The 21691-nt window shown below is 32.0% G+C and overlaps 1 protein-coding gene across 7 annotated transcripts in view; it reads left to right on the top strand.

Moving 5' to 3' along the window:
- The window catches only part of LOC105836993 (kinesin-like protein KIF21A), a 242645-nt gene that overhangs the window by 69217 nt on the left and 151737 nt on the right, over nt 1-21691 (top strand). For all 7 annotated transcript variants that reach the window (XM_036291117.1, XM_036291118.1, XM_036291119.1 and 4 more), the window contains one exon: nt 8377-9278. In XM_036291117.1, the coding sequence (XP_036147010.1) occupies nt 8377-9278 (902 nt within the window). The remainder of the gene's footprint in view (nt 1-8376; nt 9279-21691) is intronic.

Here is a 21691-nt window from a genome sequence, read left to right on the forward strand (position 1 = left end):
TTTCTTTCGGAAGTGGTTCACTTGGACATAGTACAATTGGACACAGTGCAAATGGACACAAAATAATGTACACGTTTCAAATGGACACGGTTCATTTTGACACATTAATTTTGTACACAGGAAAAATAAATTCTGGACAAATTACAATTTGGACACGATAAAAATGTACACCGTGCAATTGGACACGCAAAATTTGTACACCGCAAACTTGTATCAAAGTTGTACACCGCAAAGTTGTACACCGTGTATATTGTATTGATAATCTGTTAATACATATAAACTTTAGTTTGCAATGTACAACGTAAGTTAGCGACTTCGACGGGATAAGTGCAGGGAAGGGAGGGAGGGGCGAAGGCTCTCCTTGCACCCCCCCTCCCTCGTGTGTGTTTGTGTGCAAACCATTCTCTGCACCACATGGGTTTGCGACTTTCCACGCAAAACTTTGTGGTGTACAACTTTGCGGTGTAAAAGTTTGCGGTGTACATCTTCGCGGTATACAAGTTTGCGGTGTATAAATTTTACGTGTCTAATTGCACGGTATACATTTTTATCGTGTCTAAATTATAATTTGTCTAGAATTTATTTTTCCTGTGTACAAAATTACTGTGTTCAAAATTTCTGTGTCGAAATGAACCGTGTCCATTTGAAACGTATACATTATTTTGTGTCCATTTGCACTGTGTTTAATTGTACTGTGTCTCAAGTGAAGGCCACTCTTCCCTCTCTCTCCATATATTTTCCTCCTCTACCCGTCTTCGCGTTAAAATCTTCTTGTATCACCATTCTCATATTCTTTTCTCTTCCGTCTATCCAGTCTTTCAAAGCCTGTAATTTAACCTCTAAATCATTATTCACATAAACTCCTATTACTTTCCATCATTCACCTCCCAGACATACCTTTCTTTTCAGTATCCCCTCTATCTCTCTCTTACACTTGCCCTTTTCCACCTTTAACCCCATTTTCACTCCTATTACCACCCCCCTCGCTCTTCTTGTTTTTTCTCTACTTGCTCATTGTGTCTCCCATATATATCCCTTTGGATTTATCCTTTACCTTTTCCTATTCTTTTTTATCCACCCATATTTCACTCAATACTATTATATCCCAATCTTTTAAATTTTCCCAAAACTCCTTATCCTTATTTCCCAACCCTGGTACATTCCAAAAAGTTATACATTTTATACATCCTCTTTTCTTTTTTTCCTCCCCTGTTCGCCTTCTCTCTTTTTCCCTCCCCGTTCTTTTTTGCCCTTTCCCTACTTTTTAATCTAAACTTCTTGTTTCCCTTATCTCCAAACTATATCTCCCCCACTTTGTCTTACTTTTATTTTCCCATCCACCCATATCCTCATATCCCACATTTACTCTCTTCCCTCTTTCTCTCTCTTTATCTGCTTTTCTTTTTATCTTTTATCTTGCTCTTTTCTCCTTTTTCGTTAAATTAATTATCTATTCTCTTTTTTCTTTTTCTCCGAGGCACGGCTATCCTCGATCTCTCTCCTCGGCCTGTATGATGATCCGTCCTTCTTTGATTCGTGTGAAGTACTGCTATCAGGCATTCCTCCAGACTGTAAGGGTAATGACTTAAATATTGTGCATGAAGTGCTAACAGCCATGAATCTCACTCTATTATTTCATTTGTTATAGCTACGCGTCCATGGGCACCCGTGTTTTCTCATGTCTCAACGTTCTCGCTCCGCTCGAGGCATTGTTATAAAGCTTGTCTCGCCTATCGCTCGTGATACGCTTATTAGCGCCTCTTCTGAACTTGCCACGCTGAACATAAGGGACGTCTCGGTTTTAACATCTAATTCACTTTATTTACGATTGCTTTGGTCGAAGGCCGTTTACGAACTATAAATTGAGGCCTGCAAGTTTGCACTGAAACATGACTATCTGCGCCCTTACGTTCGTGACCTTAAAGTGTTCATCAAGAAAACAAAGCAATCTCCGCCAGTTTTTATTAAAAACAGCTTTTCTCTGACATTACTACTTACTGATCCTCAATAACGCGCTTTTTCATCTACATCCAGCAACAATAACTCAGTTTATTAATTTCTTTACATAGCACATTCCAATGTCAATCGTCTATAAACTCACTTCACCTCAATAGAGTCTGCTGCTCAGTAATAACTACGATATTCTGGCCTTAACTGAAACCTTCATGACACCTCTTGATTCTACAGACGTTGTCCGTATAAAAGGCTATAATTTCTTTAGGCTGAATAGAATTGGTAAAGAGGGTGGCGACGTTGGTGCTTACGTTCGTAACACACTCTTCTGTTTCCACACTGGCAACAACGGATCCTCACTTTGATAATACCCCTGAATTTATTATCTTTAGAGTCACCTCTTGTAACACAATCCTTCTACTGGCTATAATTTATCGCCGCCTCACTGGTGCCCTTCTAACCTTCTTTTATGACACCTTATCTAGCTACATTGATAACTTTTCAAATGTAATCACGGGTGATTTCAACATTAACTTGCTCTCCACTACCTATGCGTGTGAATCCTTGCTTTCTGTTACAGATAACCACTCTTTCTTTCTGGTCCCGTCTGACCCCACCCATCATGCTATTACTGCGCAATCTTTGTCGCACACACTACTTGATATATTTATTATCAACAGCCCTTCCTCACTCTTAAAATTTAATAAATCTTCCCCTTTTATTGCTGGTCATGATTTAATATCAATACGATTTAAATGTGCTACCCTGACCGACCTATTCACAACCATCGTTCGACGTGATTTACGACTGCTGACACCGTCAACTATCAGCAGTTTGCTAACTTCTCGTTTTAATCTTTTTCCGTTGCTGAATGTAGATGATGTTCCATCTGCAGCTATTGACTTTGTCGATCTTTCCGAACTCTATTATTTCTGCTTATGATGTTGTTGTACCCGCCAAACCAACTAAGATCTCCAGTAGACGTAAGCCATGGGTCACCGTCGACTTGCGTAATCTTATGCGTCTCAGGAATAATTTATATAAAGCCGCGAAGACTACTAATTCCTCGGCGCTATTTCAACGTTACAAACTTGTTTGCAGTAACATCAGCAATACTCTTGATACTTGCAAAAAATTTTATTTGAAACCGTTTACTATCTAGCTCTGCGAATGTCACTGATCTATGGTCTAGCCTGCGGAAGCTTTGTGGCGCCAAACATCCTTTATCAACCGATGTGTTCACATTGAATGCCTTAAACGAGCACTTTGTACAAATCGCTTCCGCTGCTAAGCCGCTCACGTCTAATTTCTTTCTGTATGACCTCTTGTGTTCCGCACCCAGTGACAGCTGCCCTAAATTTACGTTTTCAGCCATTGAATCTTCCGACATTCTTAATGTACTCAAGAACTGTTCTTCATCGGTAGGATGTGATGGCATCTCTTCTTGCATGTTACGTTTAGCGCAGTCTGCACTCATACCACCACTTATTCAACGCTTTTCTTATTTTGTACTTTTCTTCCGCATAGAAGATCGCGCGGATAAAGCCTCTTGCTAAGACTGCGAATTGGTCGTCACTCACCGCTACGCGTCCTTTTGCCATTCTACCTGAGCTCTCCAAACTGTTTGAACGCACTGTACTTAATCAGCTTTCATCCTTTATCGAGCAGCACGATCTCCTCAATCCTAGACAGTCTGGTTATAGAAGGGGCCACAATATTCAAACAGTACTAATACGTATGCTGGACAATGTGTGATCAGCCATAGACCAGCGCAAGCTTATTATCTTACTCCTTTTCAACTTCTCCAAGGCCTCCGATACTGTGCCTTGTTAACGGCTGCTTTACAAATTGCGTCAATTTCACTGTTCTGTACATGTTATCAAGTGGTTTCACTCCTACCTTCAAAATCGTTCACAGTTTGTCGGCGGTCCTGGCGACGCGTGTTCTAGCACTATGAGCACTGCTTTCGGTGTTTCTTAGGGCTATGTACTGGGTTCTCTTGTTTTCTCTATTTATCAACGATATTTCAACATTCTTGTCATACACCAACTTCACGTTATTCGCCGACGAACTTCAAATCTATTACTCTTTCTACTCAGCTGACCTATGTGAGTCAATCGACATGGTTATCCGCGAAGCTGATGCTGTCTCTCGTTGGGCTACCGACAATGGCCTGGTTTTAAATGCAAATAAGACTAAGGCGATGTTCGTGGGGAGCGAATGTAACTCGCTTAAATTTTAATCCTCTGCGAAGTGTGTCTATAGGCGGCCAGTTCCTCCACTATAAGGCTCAAGTACGTGGGTATTATTATTACCCCCATTTTAGACTGGATCCTCCAGATCAACCAAACTATCAAACGCATACACTTTGCGCTGCATAAACTACGTTTCTATCGACACTCCCTCACCTTCCGTTTACGTAAGAATCTTGTTGAGGCTCTGGTGTTTCCATACTTCGACTATGTTTGTGCTGCGTACTCAAAACTGAATAAGATAAATTATTTATACATATTTAACGCGTTAAATAAGTGATAATTAAAAAAATATATATATTAATTAGTACATTTATTTGAAAAAATAAAAGAAAGTAGTTTAGCTCATTAATCTTGTCTCGTCAAAATAGCGCAGATTAAAAAAATTTGTCTTTTTAGGATGCTTAGTTTCGAGATATAACGATTGAAGTAATTTGAATGTGCCAGATCAATTTTGTACACAGGCGCGTGCGGCGTCACTAGTCGCCGCTTTCGGGTTGATACTGCTTTTGTTAACACGTTTACAGTGGTTAATCTTCATGAATCTGTTCGAAATTTTGGGAGACTACTTTAACTTTTTAATAAGACGCTGTCAAAATTTCAACTCTTAATATTCATAACTGTAGCAACAGTGATTTAAAAAACAATTATCTCGGCTTCTAAGCAACTTAAAATAACGTATTTTTTTAAATAAAAAAAAATCGCACCTTTTAAATACATTTTACCTTATTTCGATAGCGTAAATACTTTAAAAGTTATTTAATTGTTAATTAGAGGCTTGATTTTTTACACGTTTATATGAGGCATTTAATTGCATTGCATACATTTTGTAATACTGGTATATAATATTGCAATTTTTTAATAAGAGAAAAAAACTTTGATTCCGGGTTGTACATGGAATTAAAAATGTAAAAATTAAATTTTAGTGAAGCGTTTTCCTGATAAACAATTAATATAACTCGAAAAGTTATTAATATTTTTAATTAAATTTTGTACACTTTTTTATCGTAATAAAAGCTATATTTTTCTATAATTTTAAATGCTTGACTTAATTTTTAAGAAAGTTATAAACAATTTAAGAAACGACCATCTTTTATGGTTTTTTCTACCTTACAACCAAACTAATCAACCGATCTTAACAAACCAAATTTATTATTGTAGATTTACTTAATATCTACATCTTTTATTTGAAACTTTTTTGAATTTTGTTTTTAGTTTACGAGTCGTAAGCAAAAAACTGCTTTTTCCTCATTTTAACTCGTAATTTTGCAATGACTCTCAATTAATTTTTTTTTGAAATGGTCTTTTTGAGTCTAATTTTCCTGGATATTGAACTGTTTCCCATTCTTTAGTATTGTATACTGATACAACTATGAAATCTTTCCCATTCTTCCTCTTTTTAATTTTTCCATTGTAATCACAAATCTTTTTTCCATTATTTGGCAGAAGATAAAAGACCCCTCTTTCTCTCCTCCTTTTCTTGTTTCTATAATAAGTCCACTTTTTGCTCTTCCTTTTTTTAAGCTCTGATTGCATAACTGCCCCTCACTCATCTGTAGTTGGTACTCTTTCAGAGTCCCATTATATTATATAAAATATAAATTCTTTACCTTTTCCTGTCGTGCGTCTAGAAAGAAAGGGAAAGAGCGCGAGCGGCAGCGAGAGAGAGCGATAGAGAGAGAGGAGAGAGAGAGAGAGATGCGAGCTCAGAAAAAAAGAGAGAAAGAGAAGAGAAAGAGAGACAGTCGATACAAAGAGACGCAGAGAGAAATCTTCACGCATACCAGAGAAAATACACGCAAAGATAAATCAATTAAAAATACCTCCCCCCAACCCTCACTCCCTCCATCCTCCCCCCCATCCCTCCCTCCTCCCTCCCTCCCTGCCCCCCTCCCTCCCTCCCTCTCTCTCTCTCTCTCTCTCTCTCTCTCTCTCTCTCAGCTATTTCTACTATATCGTTTTTCAAAATCCTATTTTGTCTCTCTTTTTTTTTTTAATTTTCTTCCACTGTTTCCATCTACCATTTGTTATCACTTGTTAATCTTATTTTCTTTCTTTTTTCCCCTTTTGTCATATTTTTTGTTTTTTCAATTTTTTGTTGCGCTAGTTTCTCTGTTCAATGGTTTTCTTCTATCTCCTCATTGTTTTCTCATGTTCCCCTTCTTAATCTTCTTACTTTCATCTATTCCCACCACCCGTCACTTTTTGACAGATCTTGTTTGACTTTCTTAAATCTCTCTGTTCTCAATTGTTTCACCTGATAAATATTTTATTTAACTACATTACTATCAAGCAAGCATTAATTTAAAACTTTAATTTGTTACATTGTTACTCAGTAATTTGTGGTCTTAAATATTTGATACGTAACAATTGATCACATTTACAGTTTATTCTCATATTGTAAAACATGAAATGCATAACGAATGAATTTTACTGCCTTCGACACTTCTTGACTTTAAACATTGATATCATTCCACTTGATGAGTTTCAGTTTTAAATAGATTACTACCAAACAGGTATTAACTCTAACAGATATCTTGTGTATCTTTATTTAGTTTATTTTTATGGTTTTAAATACATAGAATCAATTAATTAGTTATATTACAGTCCATTTTCACACCGCAAAAATGGAATACATAGCGCACGGAGTTTATCGTCCTCGACACTTGCAATTTTAAACATTGACATCCGTTATGTTCCATTTTGTTTATGGATTTTCGCTTACATTAGTTAACTAACTACTTTTTAAAGAATTATGTATCGTGTTAAATCCAGTCTAACGTTAAGTATGTATTAATTTATTTGCGTTTGTCTGATGTTATTTTTGTAATATTGATAATGATCTGATTACAGATCGAAACGTTTATTTATCATTTCTTTCGATACAATATATAACATCTTAATTTATTTGCCTTTTTTATTTGATTATTTGATTTTTAGAGCTTTATGTGTATCTAAACCTTTTTTGTATTTTTCTTTCCTCCTACGTCAGATCGGCTTAATAAAAATATATTCTCTTTTCAAAATATTCTCATAACCTTTTTTTTATTCCATCGCTCTCTAACTTTACTGTTAATATTCTTCCATTTTTCCAACATTTCATAATTTTTATTTTAATTCCTAATTTCTCTTTAAACCATCTTTCTAATCTTTTTGAACTTGCCCTATTACCTTTTTTCCAACCTTTTATGTGATTTTATGTTCTCTTTTTTTTATCCTTCTTTTATATTACCAGCTTTCTGATAATCAGCTTTTAGATTTTTTATATTTTTCTATCTTTTTTAATCTATTCATACTCGTCATTGTACTTTGGTGTGCTATTGTCTCTCCCAGCACATGTGTTATATTACAATTACATTGTTGAGTGGGAAATTACAACTAACAGGTACGTTACATATAACTTGGTGTTTGGTGGGTTGTATCTATTTCCTACTCTCTGACCCGATACTTTCCCTTTGTCTTCTTTCTTCAGAGTAACTTTCTGTGTCATATTATGACATTTTTTGCATTCTTTTTTTGCTTGTTATTAATCTCTAATTGTATCACATCATATATCTATTGCTTTTATATGATCTTATGACTGAAATCTTTATTGAGTGACACAAATTGACTTAATTAAAGTTAATCTTGCGAAACCGACGAAGCGTCTAATTCTCTTTATACATTTCACGTATTACATACGTACCGCGAGATGGCGCATATGCAAGTGTAATAATGAAGTAAAAATGCGGAAATGTATTATTTTACTGTTTATCTATTAGCAGGACAATGATGATTTTCTAATAAAAAAAAGAGATGCATAATGGAAGACTTTCCATGCACATGTAACAAAAATGCTATTTAATTTACATTATTTGTTTTTAATACTTTCTGAAATTTAATAATCGAAACTTAAGTGACCTTTCTTTATAATTCTATGATTAAAAAATGTTAGAAGAAAATATGATAAAATAAATTTATTTCAAAGCTGTTTTAAAATATTAATCTAATTTTATCTGAAATTTTAAATAAATTTTTTTTTTTAAATTAGGAATTCTTACAAGATTTAAATAAACACTCTGTTATAATTGTGTAAGGTTCAAGAACCTAGGAATATATATGATTAAAACATGTATGTAACGATTTAATAATTGCAAGATTATGTAATTACGTTTTTATGTAATTTTTACAGAAGAAGACGAAGAAGAAGCGGCTATGGGTCGTGAATTGGAAGCACTAACGTCCGACATTGACGTTAAACAGCGTTTGATACAAGAGCTTGAGCTATCTCAAAGACGTTTGCAAACTATGAAACAGCATTACGAGGATAAATTGTCTCAATTGCAAGCTCGTATCAGAGACACTCAAGAGGAAAGGGATAAAGTGTTGATGTCTTTGCAGCAACAACCTACACCACCTACTGAAAAAGTAAAAAAATTACGCGATGAATACGAGAAGAAACTCTCTAACATGCAAAAAGAAATGCGACTTCTACAATCTGCCAAAAAAGAACACGCAAGGTTATTAAAGAATCAGTCTCAAAATGAAAATAGGTTAAGAGGTCTGAGAAACGAGCTTTCGGAAATGAAGAGAGCAAAGGTAAAGCTTTTGAATAAAATGCGAGAAGAAGCTCAGCGACATAAAGAAAATGAATTGAGGCGCAATAGAGAGATAGCACACTTACGTAAAGAGAGTCGTAGGCATGCAAACGTGATTAGAACGCTGGAAGCTGATAAGAGAATGAAGGAAGTTGTTCTTCGACGTAAACAAGAAGAAGTAACGGCGTTACGAAAGAGAGATAGAGGATTGAGTCAAAAAGCTGCCGGTCGTGCACCAGTCAAACCACTCAATCCTAAAGCATTGAAGCAAAGATGGCAGACATTCGAGAGAACGATTGCTAAACAAGCATTAGCGAAACAAGCTGCTGCAGAAACAGAGAGAGAAATGGAAAGACTGCTTCAAGAAAGAGAAGAATTGGGAAGAGATTTGGAGAAGCTTCAAAAACATAGAAGTCAGATTACAAGCGCGAAAAGTGATACCGCTGATATTGATGAAGAAATTGATAATGTGGAAAGCAAAATAAGTTATCTACAGGTAATATATTTAAATTTAGTTTACTATCGATTTAAAGGAAGATTCGCATGTAAGTGTCTAAAATAAAGCTAATTTTTAAGAATTTTTTATTGAGAAACTACTATTGAAATTAACTGAAATTTTCCACACAATGAATATGTTTAAAAGAGTAAAAAAAATTGTTAAGTAATGTATATACGGAGATATAAGCGTCACTTCCACCCGTTTCGGCTATAAGGATATCAAATGATGGAACATGTAGCTCTGGCTATAGTTGACCTAAACAAGCAAATAAAAAAATGTTTATTTTACTTTAAAACATATTGACTGTATTTGATTTAGATTAAAAAAGACAAAATTGATAGAATGACAACAATTAAAAAATGTTGCTATAACAGATACAGTTGATGAAAAAAACTTTTCTTTTCTAAATGTACATCGGGAAAACACGATAAGTTAAATACTTCTTGAGTTATTCCACCAACTGATCTGAATATGGAAATAGCTGATACTTTCGGTTTTCGAGTTAAAACATGATTTTAATTAGAAGCGCCATGTTAGTGACCTACTTGGATTTAAACGCGTTATTTTACGCGCACACACACAATAACACGTCACATGCACACAACAACACATAGGTCCAAGTAGGCAACTAAAATGGCGAATTTTTAATTAACTAAAGTGAAAATGGCGTCATTAGCTATCCTTATATTCAGATCAGTGGTTCCGTCAGTGAAAAAATTTGTTTCCATTTGAAAAAAGTTGTTTTGAGAATGCGTTTAAAGTTTTTACTAGAACCTTGCGAACCCGTAAATTTTAATTTTAATGAAACTTGGCATAAATGTAGAGGGGGGTGAATATATGAATTTAGAAATTTTTAGTTGGTGCCCAAAAACAGTTTGAAGGGGTAAAACCACCCTTCAAAGTTGAAATATTCTTGCGATTTTTTGATATATCTCGTAAACTAAACAAAATATTTAAAAATGTTTCATACAAAAGTTTTACAGCACAAATACCTCCATTTAACTACGTTATTCATTTAAAAAAAAAAAAAAAAAATTTTTTTTTTAATAAAAATTTTTTTTAAATAAATAGCATAGTTAAATTAAGGTATTTATACTGTAAAACTTTCGAATAAAACATTTTTTAATATTTTGTTTAATTTACGAGATATATATAATGACGTTTATAGATATCTTAAAGCAATTCTAGAATTGGTTTTCAAGATATATGTATAAAAGACATTTTTAACTTCTAGAAGATCAACCCTTTTTTGGCCGACTTTTTAAATTTTAATACTAAAACATGTTTGTTCTTGTCAGTATAATAAAATAAACTACGAAGAAGATAACATCACTCTAACGCCTAATATTGTTAGGCTTTTAGTTCGAAAAAAGTGATTATTTTTTTGTTGTATTTGAACTTTATATTACTATTTATTGTTAAAATGATTGTTTAGCGTCATTTGCAATAAAAATGTTAAAAAATATGTATATAAAAATATTATTATGTTGCACTTTATGAAGTATGAGACAGTATATAAAGTGTCGTTAAAGTAACATATATATCAAATTATTTTGAAATAAATGCATGTATTATGTTAAAAGAAGTAATTTTAGCTAAATGAATATATTGTGTTTTCGGTAAATATAATTATAAGCCTAATATAAGGCTTCTGGCCAGGAAGAGGTTAAGATATCTTGTATAAATCTTTTATTTAGATATCTTTAACATGTCTAATTCGAAAATTTTTAAGACATCTTTTAAGATGTCTTGTAGAAGTCTTTTAGATATCTTTTAGAAATTCTATGAAGATATCTTTGACAAAATCTTTTTAGATATCTTTTAGAAATATCTTGAAGAGCCCTGAATAAGATGTCTTTTCGATTTCTACAAGATATCAATGTTTACTGGGCTGTTTTTTCAATATTGCTGCAATATCGTAATTCTTGTTGACAGACTTTTTTTTGTACGACTAAAAAAGTATGACCAAAATTTTATAGAAAGTCTGAACTCCTCAAAAACTGCAAGATGACGTCATGAAACATTTTTCACATTTTTATCCCTTTTTACCCCCATCCCTAATGTTGTGATTGTACTCTCAAACAAGGGATTTAGATGGAATTTGAATTGAAATCCGAAACGAGCATCTTCGAAAACTTCGAGAATGAAAACGGAACTATTTTGTTATTTTGTCCGTTATTCCAATCCCCTTCCTCTAATTTGAACATGCGAATCTACCTCAAATGGGGATCGAGAGGAAAATCTGATTCAAAATATAAACTGATCATTATGTAAAACACAATAGAAATTAATAACTTTATTTACGATCTTCAGACTAAAACTAATGTCAGAAATGGAAAGAGCAATCTTTTTTATCACTAGAAATGTATTAGGTGTGTGAATTAATTCGGTCCGTTTTTTTTCCAAAAAAAGACTTTAGTGTAAAAAAAATGAAAAGTACACTAATCAAAGTATTTGTCATTGCTTGCTATTATTTTATCTCATCTGTCTGGCAGTTGTTGTATTCCGTGACGGAAAAACGACTCGTCCTTCGAAGCGATCCATTCATTGAACCACTTCTGTTTCTTCATAATTGTTAAAGTACTGGTCCGAAAGCCCGTGTGCCATCGATCTGAATAAGTGATAATAAGATGGAACTATGTCTAATGAATACAGCGGGTGAGATAAAATGTCCCAGCCAAGTGCTTCCAAGGTGGCTTTCACAATCTTTCCAACATGTGGCCGAGCGTTATTGTGCTGGAAGATCACTCTGTCGTATCTTTTTGCATATTTCAGCTTATTCTTCAATGCGTTGTTTAAACGAATCAATTGTTGTTGATAAACTACGGTAGTGATGGTTTGGCCCTGTTTTAATAGCTCATTATCGATTAGCGCCTGCAATTCCTCGTCCTCGAACTTTTTTGGCTGACCTGGACGAGGTTTGTCATCAACACTGAAATCATCAATTTTGAAACGTCGAAATCATTCTCTGCACGATTTATCGGTGGGAGCACTTTCACCATAAGCTTCTACGAGCATTCGATAAGCTTCAGCGGCTGATTTCTTCAAATGAAAACAGAAAATGAGAACTTCCCGAAAATGATGTTTTTTTAAGTTCAAATTTTGACATTTTCGAATCAGATAAATACGACGTAATTGTTATAAACCCAAACGTTTATCAACTAAATATTATTGCCAGATGTCAACACTAAACCATAAAGCCTTTTGCAGACATTAGAAGTTAGAAAATTACATAGTACAGCAATTGACCGCCAGATGAACCGAATTAATTCACACACCTAATTAATATTTATTGGATTTCTTTTCCGTGAAATGTAGCCAAAATCCACGCAGTGTCCAACGATGGACAATTTGGCGGAGATGAATTAAATAGATTTTACGATTTAATTAAATCGGACAAAGATGATAGAGAACTCGTAAAGAATTATATGTTATAAGAGCTTTATTCACGAATAAGACTTTTAAGATACTCTATTAAATAAAAAATTGTTATTATTAGCAGTAATGGATAGTGAATTCTTTATAGACTTTTTAACTTTTAGGGTGCGTTTCGATGAAGAAGAATCAACAGAACCGAATAGAAACGGAATAGAGGATTGACCATAGTGTAAATGAAATTATTCTGATTGATCAATCCTCTATTCTGTTTCTATTCCACTCCGTTAATTCTTTTCAATCGGCACGCATTCTTACCTTACAAGATAACTTTTAAACGGATTAACATTAGGTACCAACTTAAACAGGCAACATGTTACTATGCAGAACATATAAGTCCGGAAGATAGGTACTAGATCAAACTTTGCAAACAGGCACGGTTTTTTTATTTTCTTTTTTATGATATGCTGGTTTTAAAACCTCTTTTAATATGTGGAAGAATTTATTCTCGTTATTATAGACAAACGAAATATTATATATATTTCTTACTGGACAATAATATTGGAGTTGACTCTATAATTGAATACTATTATCAATGCAAAAATAAGGATCACAATCAAGTACTGCCCACACATAATGAATGTAATCTGGTTTTTAAAATACTAGCACGTAACATTGCGCGCGCTACGCCCGCTCCATTTATCATTTTAAATAATAATACAAAGTTTTTATAAAATTAATATATAAACATTTTTTAAAAATTATAGAAATTAGCACATACCTATAATTTAAATTTTACATATCAAAGAAAGATAATGCAAAAAAACAAAAGTATTTTTTATTGATCCAAAATAATTTATACAATGCATTACATAATATTTATTAAAATTATTATGTACAACTTTGCTTCCATCTGTTTTCCAATAGATGGCTGTAGCGGTGGTCGAAATAAATAGATTGTAGACATCATACAATAAGCTTAGGCATTTGTAAACATAACGCCATTGAAATATTAGTCGATTTGTGTCTGCATTATAAAGTTATTTTCGATTGAAAATGTTAGCCAAATTCTCATCATTTGCGGGAGGTTTTAATTTTTTGCTTCAATATGAAGAGATCTGCGGTTGAGGCTCATCGAATGCTCTCAAATATGTAAGGTGAGGCCGCTATTAGTGGAAGAACGTGCCGAGAGTGATTTCAACGCTTCAAGAACGGTGATTTTGACGTCGAAGACCGGCATGGCGGTGGAAAAAAAAGTTTTCGAAGATGCAGAATTAAAGGCATTACTTGATCAAGACTCGTGTCAAACGCAAGAAGAATTGGCAGTATTATTGGGAGTGACTAAACAAGCCATTTTAAAACGCCTGAAATTCATGGGAATGATTCAGAAGCAAGGAAATTGGGTACAAGTGTTGAAGCCGAGAGATGTTGAACGGCGTTTGTTTACTTGTGAACAGCTGCTTGCAAGGCAAAGACGGAAGGGATTTTTTCATCGTATTGTGACTGACGAAAAATGGGTTCATTACAATAACCCCAAGCGCAGAAAATCATAAGGACTTTCCGGGAATGCTTTTACGTCGGCCAAATCATTATTAATAAATATTTACGGCTCCAAGGTCATGCTCTGTATTTGGTGGGACCAGCTCGGCGTAGTGTATTATGAGCTACTAAAACCGACTGAAACAATCACAGGTGATCGGTATCGAAAGCAATTGATGCGTTTGAACCGAGCACTGAAAGACAAACGGCGGCAATACAACAATAGACACAATAAAGTGATTTTGCAGCATGACAATGCTCGACTCCATGTCGCAAAACCCGTCAAAATATACTTGGAAACGTTGAAATGGGAAGTCCTACTCCACCCGCCGTATTCTCTGGACATTGCTCCCTCTGACTATCACTTGTTTCGATCAATGACACACGGCCTGGCTGACCAGCACTTTCGTTCTTATGAAGAAGTGAAAAATTGGATTGATTTGTCATCTCAAAAGATGACCAGTTTTTTCGACGCGGGATTTGTATGCTGCCAGAAAGATGAGAGAAAGTAATGGCCAGCGATGGACAATACTTTGAATCGTAAATGTATAACCAATTTTTTATAATAAAGCCTCGAATTTCGAAAAAAACGGCGGAAGCAAAGTTGCACACTTAATAAAATTAATGCATTTTTTATTTTAATATAAGATTTTTTAAACGAAGCAAATAAAATGTAAATAATGGCGTATTTATTTGAAAATAAAATGTATAACGTGCATAAGTGAAAAAGTTTAAATATTAGTTATTACAGTTTTTGTTTTGTTAAAGAAGTTATATAAATTTTTATTATTAGAATATTTTTATTTTATTATTTACATATATAATTCTTTATGTACATAATTTTTAACATGTTTATTATCTCGTTGTTTACTTAAATAAGCTCTTAATGCTTGCCAAGAACAAACTTGCGAAAAAGCAACAAACAGTTGTCCATGATTAAAAACATTTTTGCGAAGATTTATTCCTATTCTATCAAATGTTTTGTCCTTGCGATTTATTAATTGTCATAGCGAAAGCTTGATCGGAAATTGTCTTCTTTTAAAAATAAAAGGATATATATTTTTACAATCCAGTGTTATACGATTTATAAAAACAATATTTCCTTTTTGTCTTGTTAAAATTTTGCATTTTAATAAATGATCAGCAAATTCTGTAATCATTAATCTTGTACCATTACAAAGTCCTTCATTTATACTAAGATTCCGTATTAACGTAATAATACAATTTGGTCTTAAACGTAATTCAGGAGGAGATAAACATGATGGAGATTTAAACTATTTAAATACTTTGGTAATAAAGATTCATTAATGTAATCATTATTTCCACAGTTTACAGCACTATCTATACTTGTATAAATTCGTTCTTTTGTTACATCTAACAATTGTACAACTTGTTTATTAATTTTATCTACATTGATATTCTTTGCTGAAAGTATTACATATTTAGCTACTTTATTAAAATCTTTATTTTGTTAATTTACCATATATATTTGTGACAATATCTGTATTAGTTAATGCTATACAGCATTCAGGAATTTGTATATCATTATTAGAATCATTTAACTTTCTATCACCCACGTACAATTCTGTAAGATTTTTGCAGCCAACAATTTATAAAGCCAATTTAAAAATTAGTTTATTTAAAAAATGTCGTTAAAACAGACGGCTTTAAGATTCTCTTAATTCAGACTTAATTTAATTCAATTTTTTATCTTAACAAAATTTTTAACTTAGTTTTTTATTCATATAATTTTAACGTAATTAAATTAATTGTATTTATAAGACATTAATCTCAATTTAGTTGAAAAGGTATTAACTTTTTTTTTTAGAAAAATCTACTACAAAAACTCAAAATAATCCACGAATTTATCAAGGAAATTACTGTTAGTAAATTAGTTATGAACAAAACTTTATGCATATGAGTAATATATTTTAAAGCTTATTTTTTAAATTAATTAAAGTTTATTTTAAGTTTGCACAAAGAAAATTTAATATCGAAATTTGTTGTGTATGGTAGCCACGGATCATGAAGGAATTATAAAATATTTTTACTATGGTTTGAATAAAAACAATTTATGATCACAAAAATTATACTAGAATAAAAACGTTTATTATTATTATTGTATCCCAAGTTACAGGACATTGTTCGGAATCGCTGTAGATGATCAGTGACAGGTCGCTCAGTGATAACGTCGAGTTTTATAAAAAAACATATATTTTGTTGCAAACAGTTGCACACATTACAAAGTTGGTACTTTGTCTTACACTAATTAATCTGTTATTATAAAGTGACACGTTACAGTCAGTCATTTAATTCATAGTAATCCGTTATAATGTGACACCGTCAATCAAGAGACACGGTAGTTGCTCGCGCCAAGTGAGAGCGCAGCGAGACCGACCGTGTTCTTTTACGCGAGTACGCGACTTGCGAGCACCCGAGATTATCGGATCTCAGAAACGGCTAAACCGATCGAGTTCTAACTAGGCTCAATCGAAAGCTTGGGGTCGATTTGTATAAGAAAACTGTTTTTATTTTTCCTCTACGTAATCTATGGGAGGAGATATCACGATGTAAAGTCTATGTCAAAAATTTCATTTGAGGTACGTCGTCGTAGTCGTCGTCGTCAACCTTGTAAGCATCTAAGGGGCGAGAGGCAAGACGAAGAAATGTACCCAGGCTCTCTTTTTTCAACGTCTCGGTTCGTCCTTTTCTAGCTATACGTGTGCCTATTGGCGCGTAGGGGCGAGAGGCAAGATGAGGAAATGTACCCAGTCTCTCTCTTTTCAACGTCTAGATCAGGTCTTTCCTTTTCTAACGTGTGTCTATACTTGACTCCCCACTCCTGAAACGACAGCCTTGCTCGCGCATCGCGCACCGTGTTGAGTCACGTGGGTTGCCAGTCGCTCGCGTTAAATGACGGTATGAGGTTATAATACAACAACAAATCTATTAAAAATATGCAAAATATATGAGATTTTTGTGCTAAATATTTTTATATTATTATTTTATTATCACACAGATGTATTAATGAAACATTTAACTGAGCTATGTTACTTTTTGATGAATTTTCAATTTTACACTGGCGTCGATGAGACAGATAAGATGTGTGCATCAGTTAAATGTTGCTGTAATTGTTAAATAAACCAAATGAAATATTTACAACTTTTATTTAATCTACGTAACACTTCATTTATTTATTTAATTATCAACACCAATGTGAAAATAAACATTAATCAGTGAGTAACAAGCTCAGATTTTACACTGGTGTTGATGAGATAGATGAGATGTATGATCTACAATTATGATCATTTAAATGTTATTGTAATTGTCAAAAAGACTATTAATTAGCTTGTAAATGTTTTTAGTAATACTAATTTTTATTTTTTAGTTTACTAGTAACTTGTATAATGCTGATATCTCTTGGTGACAAAAGATGGTTCTTATCCTTACAATGTTATCAATATTTAACCAATGCAGAATTCTACGTCACACTACTCATCTATTTAATCATGTCGATGAAATAGATGATAAGATGTGTGATATAGAATTGTGGATCAATTAAATTTTGCTGTAATCGTCAATCAATATTAACTATTAATTAGCTTGAATAAAACTTTAAATGAATATTTTTAACAATACTCATTTTTATTCTTTGTTTTACTAGTAACATATATAATTTCTTAGTGACAAAAGATGGTCCTTATTCTTACATTTAACCAATGCACAACTCTATGTCACATTTTATTTAATTATCAACACCAATGTAAAATTATTTAAACAGTGAGTAACAAGTCAGATTTTACACTGATGTTGATGAGATAGATGTGTGATATAGAAAATTGTGGATTAGTTAAATGTTGTTGTAATATTAACTATTAATTAGCTTGAATAAAACTTTCAATGTTTTTATTAATACTAATTTTTATTTTTTAGTTTACTAGTAACGTATATAATTGCTGCTACCTTGGTGATAAAAGATAGTTCTTATCCTTACAGCGTTATCAATATATTTAACAAATGCACAAGTCTATGTCACACTTTATCTATTTATTCATCAACATCAATGTAAAATTAATTTATAATTAATTTATAATTAATGATATAGTAATATAGCAATAAGGAACTTAATTTTTTTAAATAAATAATATAAAAGAACATGTATCTTATTAATACACAAAATATTTGTTAGTAATATTTATTTATATAAAATTATTATGTTAAACCAGTTAAACTGTTCTTTTTGAGATAATATGCCACTTTTGGAAATTAATTTATTACTTTTGCTGAACTGTTTTCAGATTATTTTATTAAATATGTATTAAACATTTGATATATTATATCTAAGTAGCGTTGTTCTCTGGTTTATTAATTTTATACTGGTGTTAATGATGATGATAAGATGGATGTTTGTACAACAATATGGAGTTGGGGATTATTTTGTTTTTAAGATTTTGCTGTATATGCTAAAAAAGATTAGTATTATTAAAAGCATTAATAAAAAATTATTAAAACTAATTAATTATATTATTAGAAAAAAATTGCAAGTAAAAATATGAATAAAGTTAAATTAATTATTATTTATATTAATATTGATAATTATACTTAATGAAATAATTATGTTACTGAGAAAAGTTGTAAATGAAAATTAATATGTGTATATTTATAATTTTTTGTATGTGATGTGATATGGAGTTGTTGAATTGTTTAATATAGGAATTGGAATACAGCATGGGGAAAAAATTTATTTTTTTTGAAATTTATTTTATCAAAAAATTGTTTATATATGAAAGTTTATGAGTTTTAATACAGTTTTATATGAGTTTTTACTTTGAATAGTTTTTACATATGAGTATATTGAGTATATATATATATATAATTTACTTATGTATCAAATAAGATATTTTTCATTAAATTCAATCTAAGTGATACATACATCAAATTCAATCTAAGTGGTCTATAAACACTACAAAATGCGTGATATTCCAACAAAATTACCTTTTTAAAAAATGTAAAAAAAGGCGCCAAGTGTTTGGTTTTTCCTTTAAGCAAAAAAATTATTGGATGGTTCAACCTAATATGAAGAAAAAAATCACAAATTTAAGATAAAACTTTTAATCAAATTCAACCTAAGTGGTATATACTTTTGGATGGTTCAATCTAAGTATTATATACTAAGTGTGTCAAATTCAACCTAAGTAACATATATTCTAAGTGTGTCAAATTTAACTTAAGTAATATATAAAAAATTTACAAAATTTAAGATAAAACTTTTGATTAAATTCAATTTAAGTGATATATGGAATAGAAAAAAATAATTTATTTATGTATCTAATAAGATATTTTTCACTAAATTCAATCTAAGTGATACATACATCAAATTCAATCTAAGTGGTCTATAAACACTACAAAATGCGTAATATCCCAACAAAATTACCTTTTTAATAAAGGTAAAAAAAAGCGCCAAGTGTTTGGTTTTTTCTTTAAACAAAAAGATTATTGGATGGTTCAACCTAAGTAATATAAGAAAAAAATAACAAATTTAAGATAAAACTTTTAATCAAATTCAACCTAAGTGGTATATACTTTTGGATGGTTCAACCTAAGTATTATATACTAACAAGGGAACGGACAGAACTGTCCCTCACCGATTTTAATGAGCTTCGGATATGTTATAGAACATAAGAAAATATTAGACCCATATTTTTTTTTATCTGCGTATCTCGACATTTAGGGGTTGAAACCACCCCTCGAAAATAACGCATTTTTTCGTTTTTTGCGAATATCTTTGAAAATATAAGGTTTATGAAAAAATGTTCTATACGAAAGTTTTATGGCATTTTATACTCTTTACAACAGTATATTTATATTTTTTAAAAATTTCAAATTTTTTAATTTAACCCACCCTTCATCCCTTTTTTTCAACATTTTAAAAATTTTGTAAGGACAAAAATTAAAGAGCATTAAAAGCCGAATCCACCCATATATAATAACATATGGGTTCCATCATTCTCAATTATTAGCAAAACGAGATAGTAATCTCGCGCTATAGGTGCTGCGCTAGAAGTAGTGTTGCGTTATTTCTTTAGTCGCGTCACACTCAATAACTGCCTCTTCTGCGTATATTTTTATATTAAAACATAAAAATGGATTAATCTTAATTATATAATACGCAACGTATTACACGATATAAAGCATAAATGCATATATATAACAAAAGTAGCATATATATACGTATGTGCCTACGTACATTTTCATTGTTACAAATGCGAATATAAATTAATATTAAGCAAAATATTTTTTAACATTTAAAACTGCAAATACAATATAACAAAATATATAATATCAAGAGAAAAATATAAAACATAAACTGCAATAACTATTTGCATAATTATATTATTTACACTATATGCACGTAGCACGCTCTGATAATAAAGATAATGTAAATATATAAGTATATAATTTAATTTAATTTGAAGTTTGAAAATACATTTATACGGATGTATATATACATTTTGCATACGACACGGACAAATAACTTTAATATCAGTGTTGATAGAGGGACCGGTTGTTTTCGCGCAAGCACATCACGTGAGGCTTCAATAAAATATCCATTAGTAATAGGAAGGAGATCTTTGATCGTACATCTTGCACACGACGTATAAATATAGTAACAGTGATAGACGGATCGGTTGTTCTCGCGCAGGCGAGAAGCTTCAATAAAGTATCTATTAGTAATAGGAAGGAGATGATGCTTTATTGAAGCCTCACGCCTGCGCGAGAACAACCGATCCGTCTATCACTGTTACTATATTTATACGTTGTCGTGTGCAAGATGTACGATCAAAGATCTCCTTCCTATTACTAATAGATATTTTTTTGAAGCCTCACGTGATGCACTTACGCGAAAACAACCGGTCCCTCTATCAACACTGATATTAAAGTTATTTGTCCGTGTCGTATGCAAAATGTATATATACATCCGTATAAATGTATTTTCAAACTTCAAATTAAATTAAATTATATACTTATATACTTATATTATCTTTATTATCAGAGCGTGCTACGTGCATATAGTGTAAATAATATAATTATGCAAATAGTTATTGCAGTTTATGTTTTATATTTTTCTCTTGATATTATATATTTTGTTATATTGTATTTGCAGTTTTAAATGTTAAAAAATATTTTGCTTCATATTACTTTATATTCGCATTTGTAACAATGAAAATGTACGTAGGCACATACGTATATATATGCTACTTTTGTTATATATATGCATTTATGCTTTATATCGTGTAATACGTTGCGTATTATATAATTAAGATTAATCCATTTTTATGTTTTAATATAAAAATATACGCAGAAGAGGCAGTTATTGAGTGTGACGCGACTAAAGAAATAACGCAACACTACTTCTAGCGCAGCACCTATAGCGCGAGATTACTATCTCGTTTTGCTAATAATTGAGAATGATGGAACCCATATGTTATTATATA

Source organism: Monomorium pharaonis, chromosome 8 (genome assembly GCF_013373865.1).
Source record: "Monomorium pharaonis isolate MP-MQ-018 chromosome 8, ASM1337386v2, whole genome shotgun sequence".
Classification (NCBI taxonomy): domain Eukaryota; kingdom Metazoa; phylum Arthropoda; class Insecta; order Hymenoptera; family Formicidae; genus Monomorium; species Monomorium pharaonis.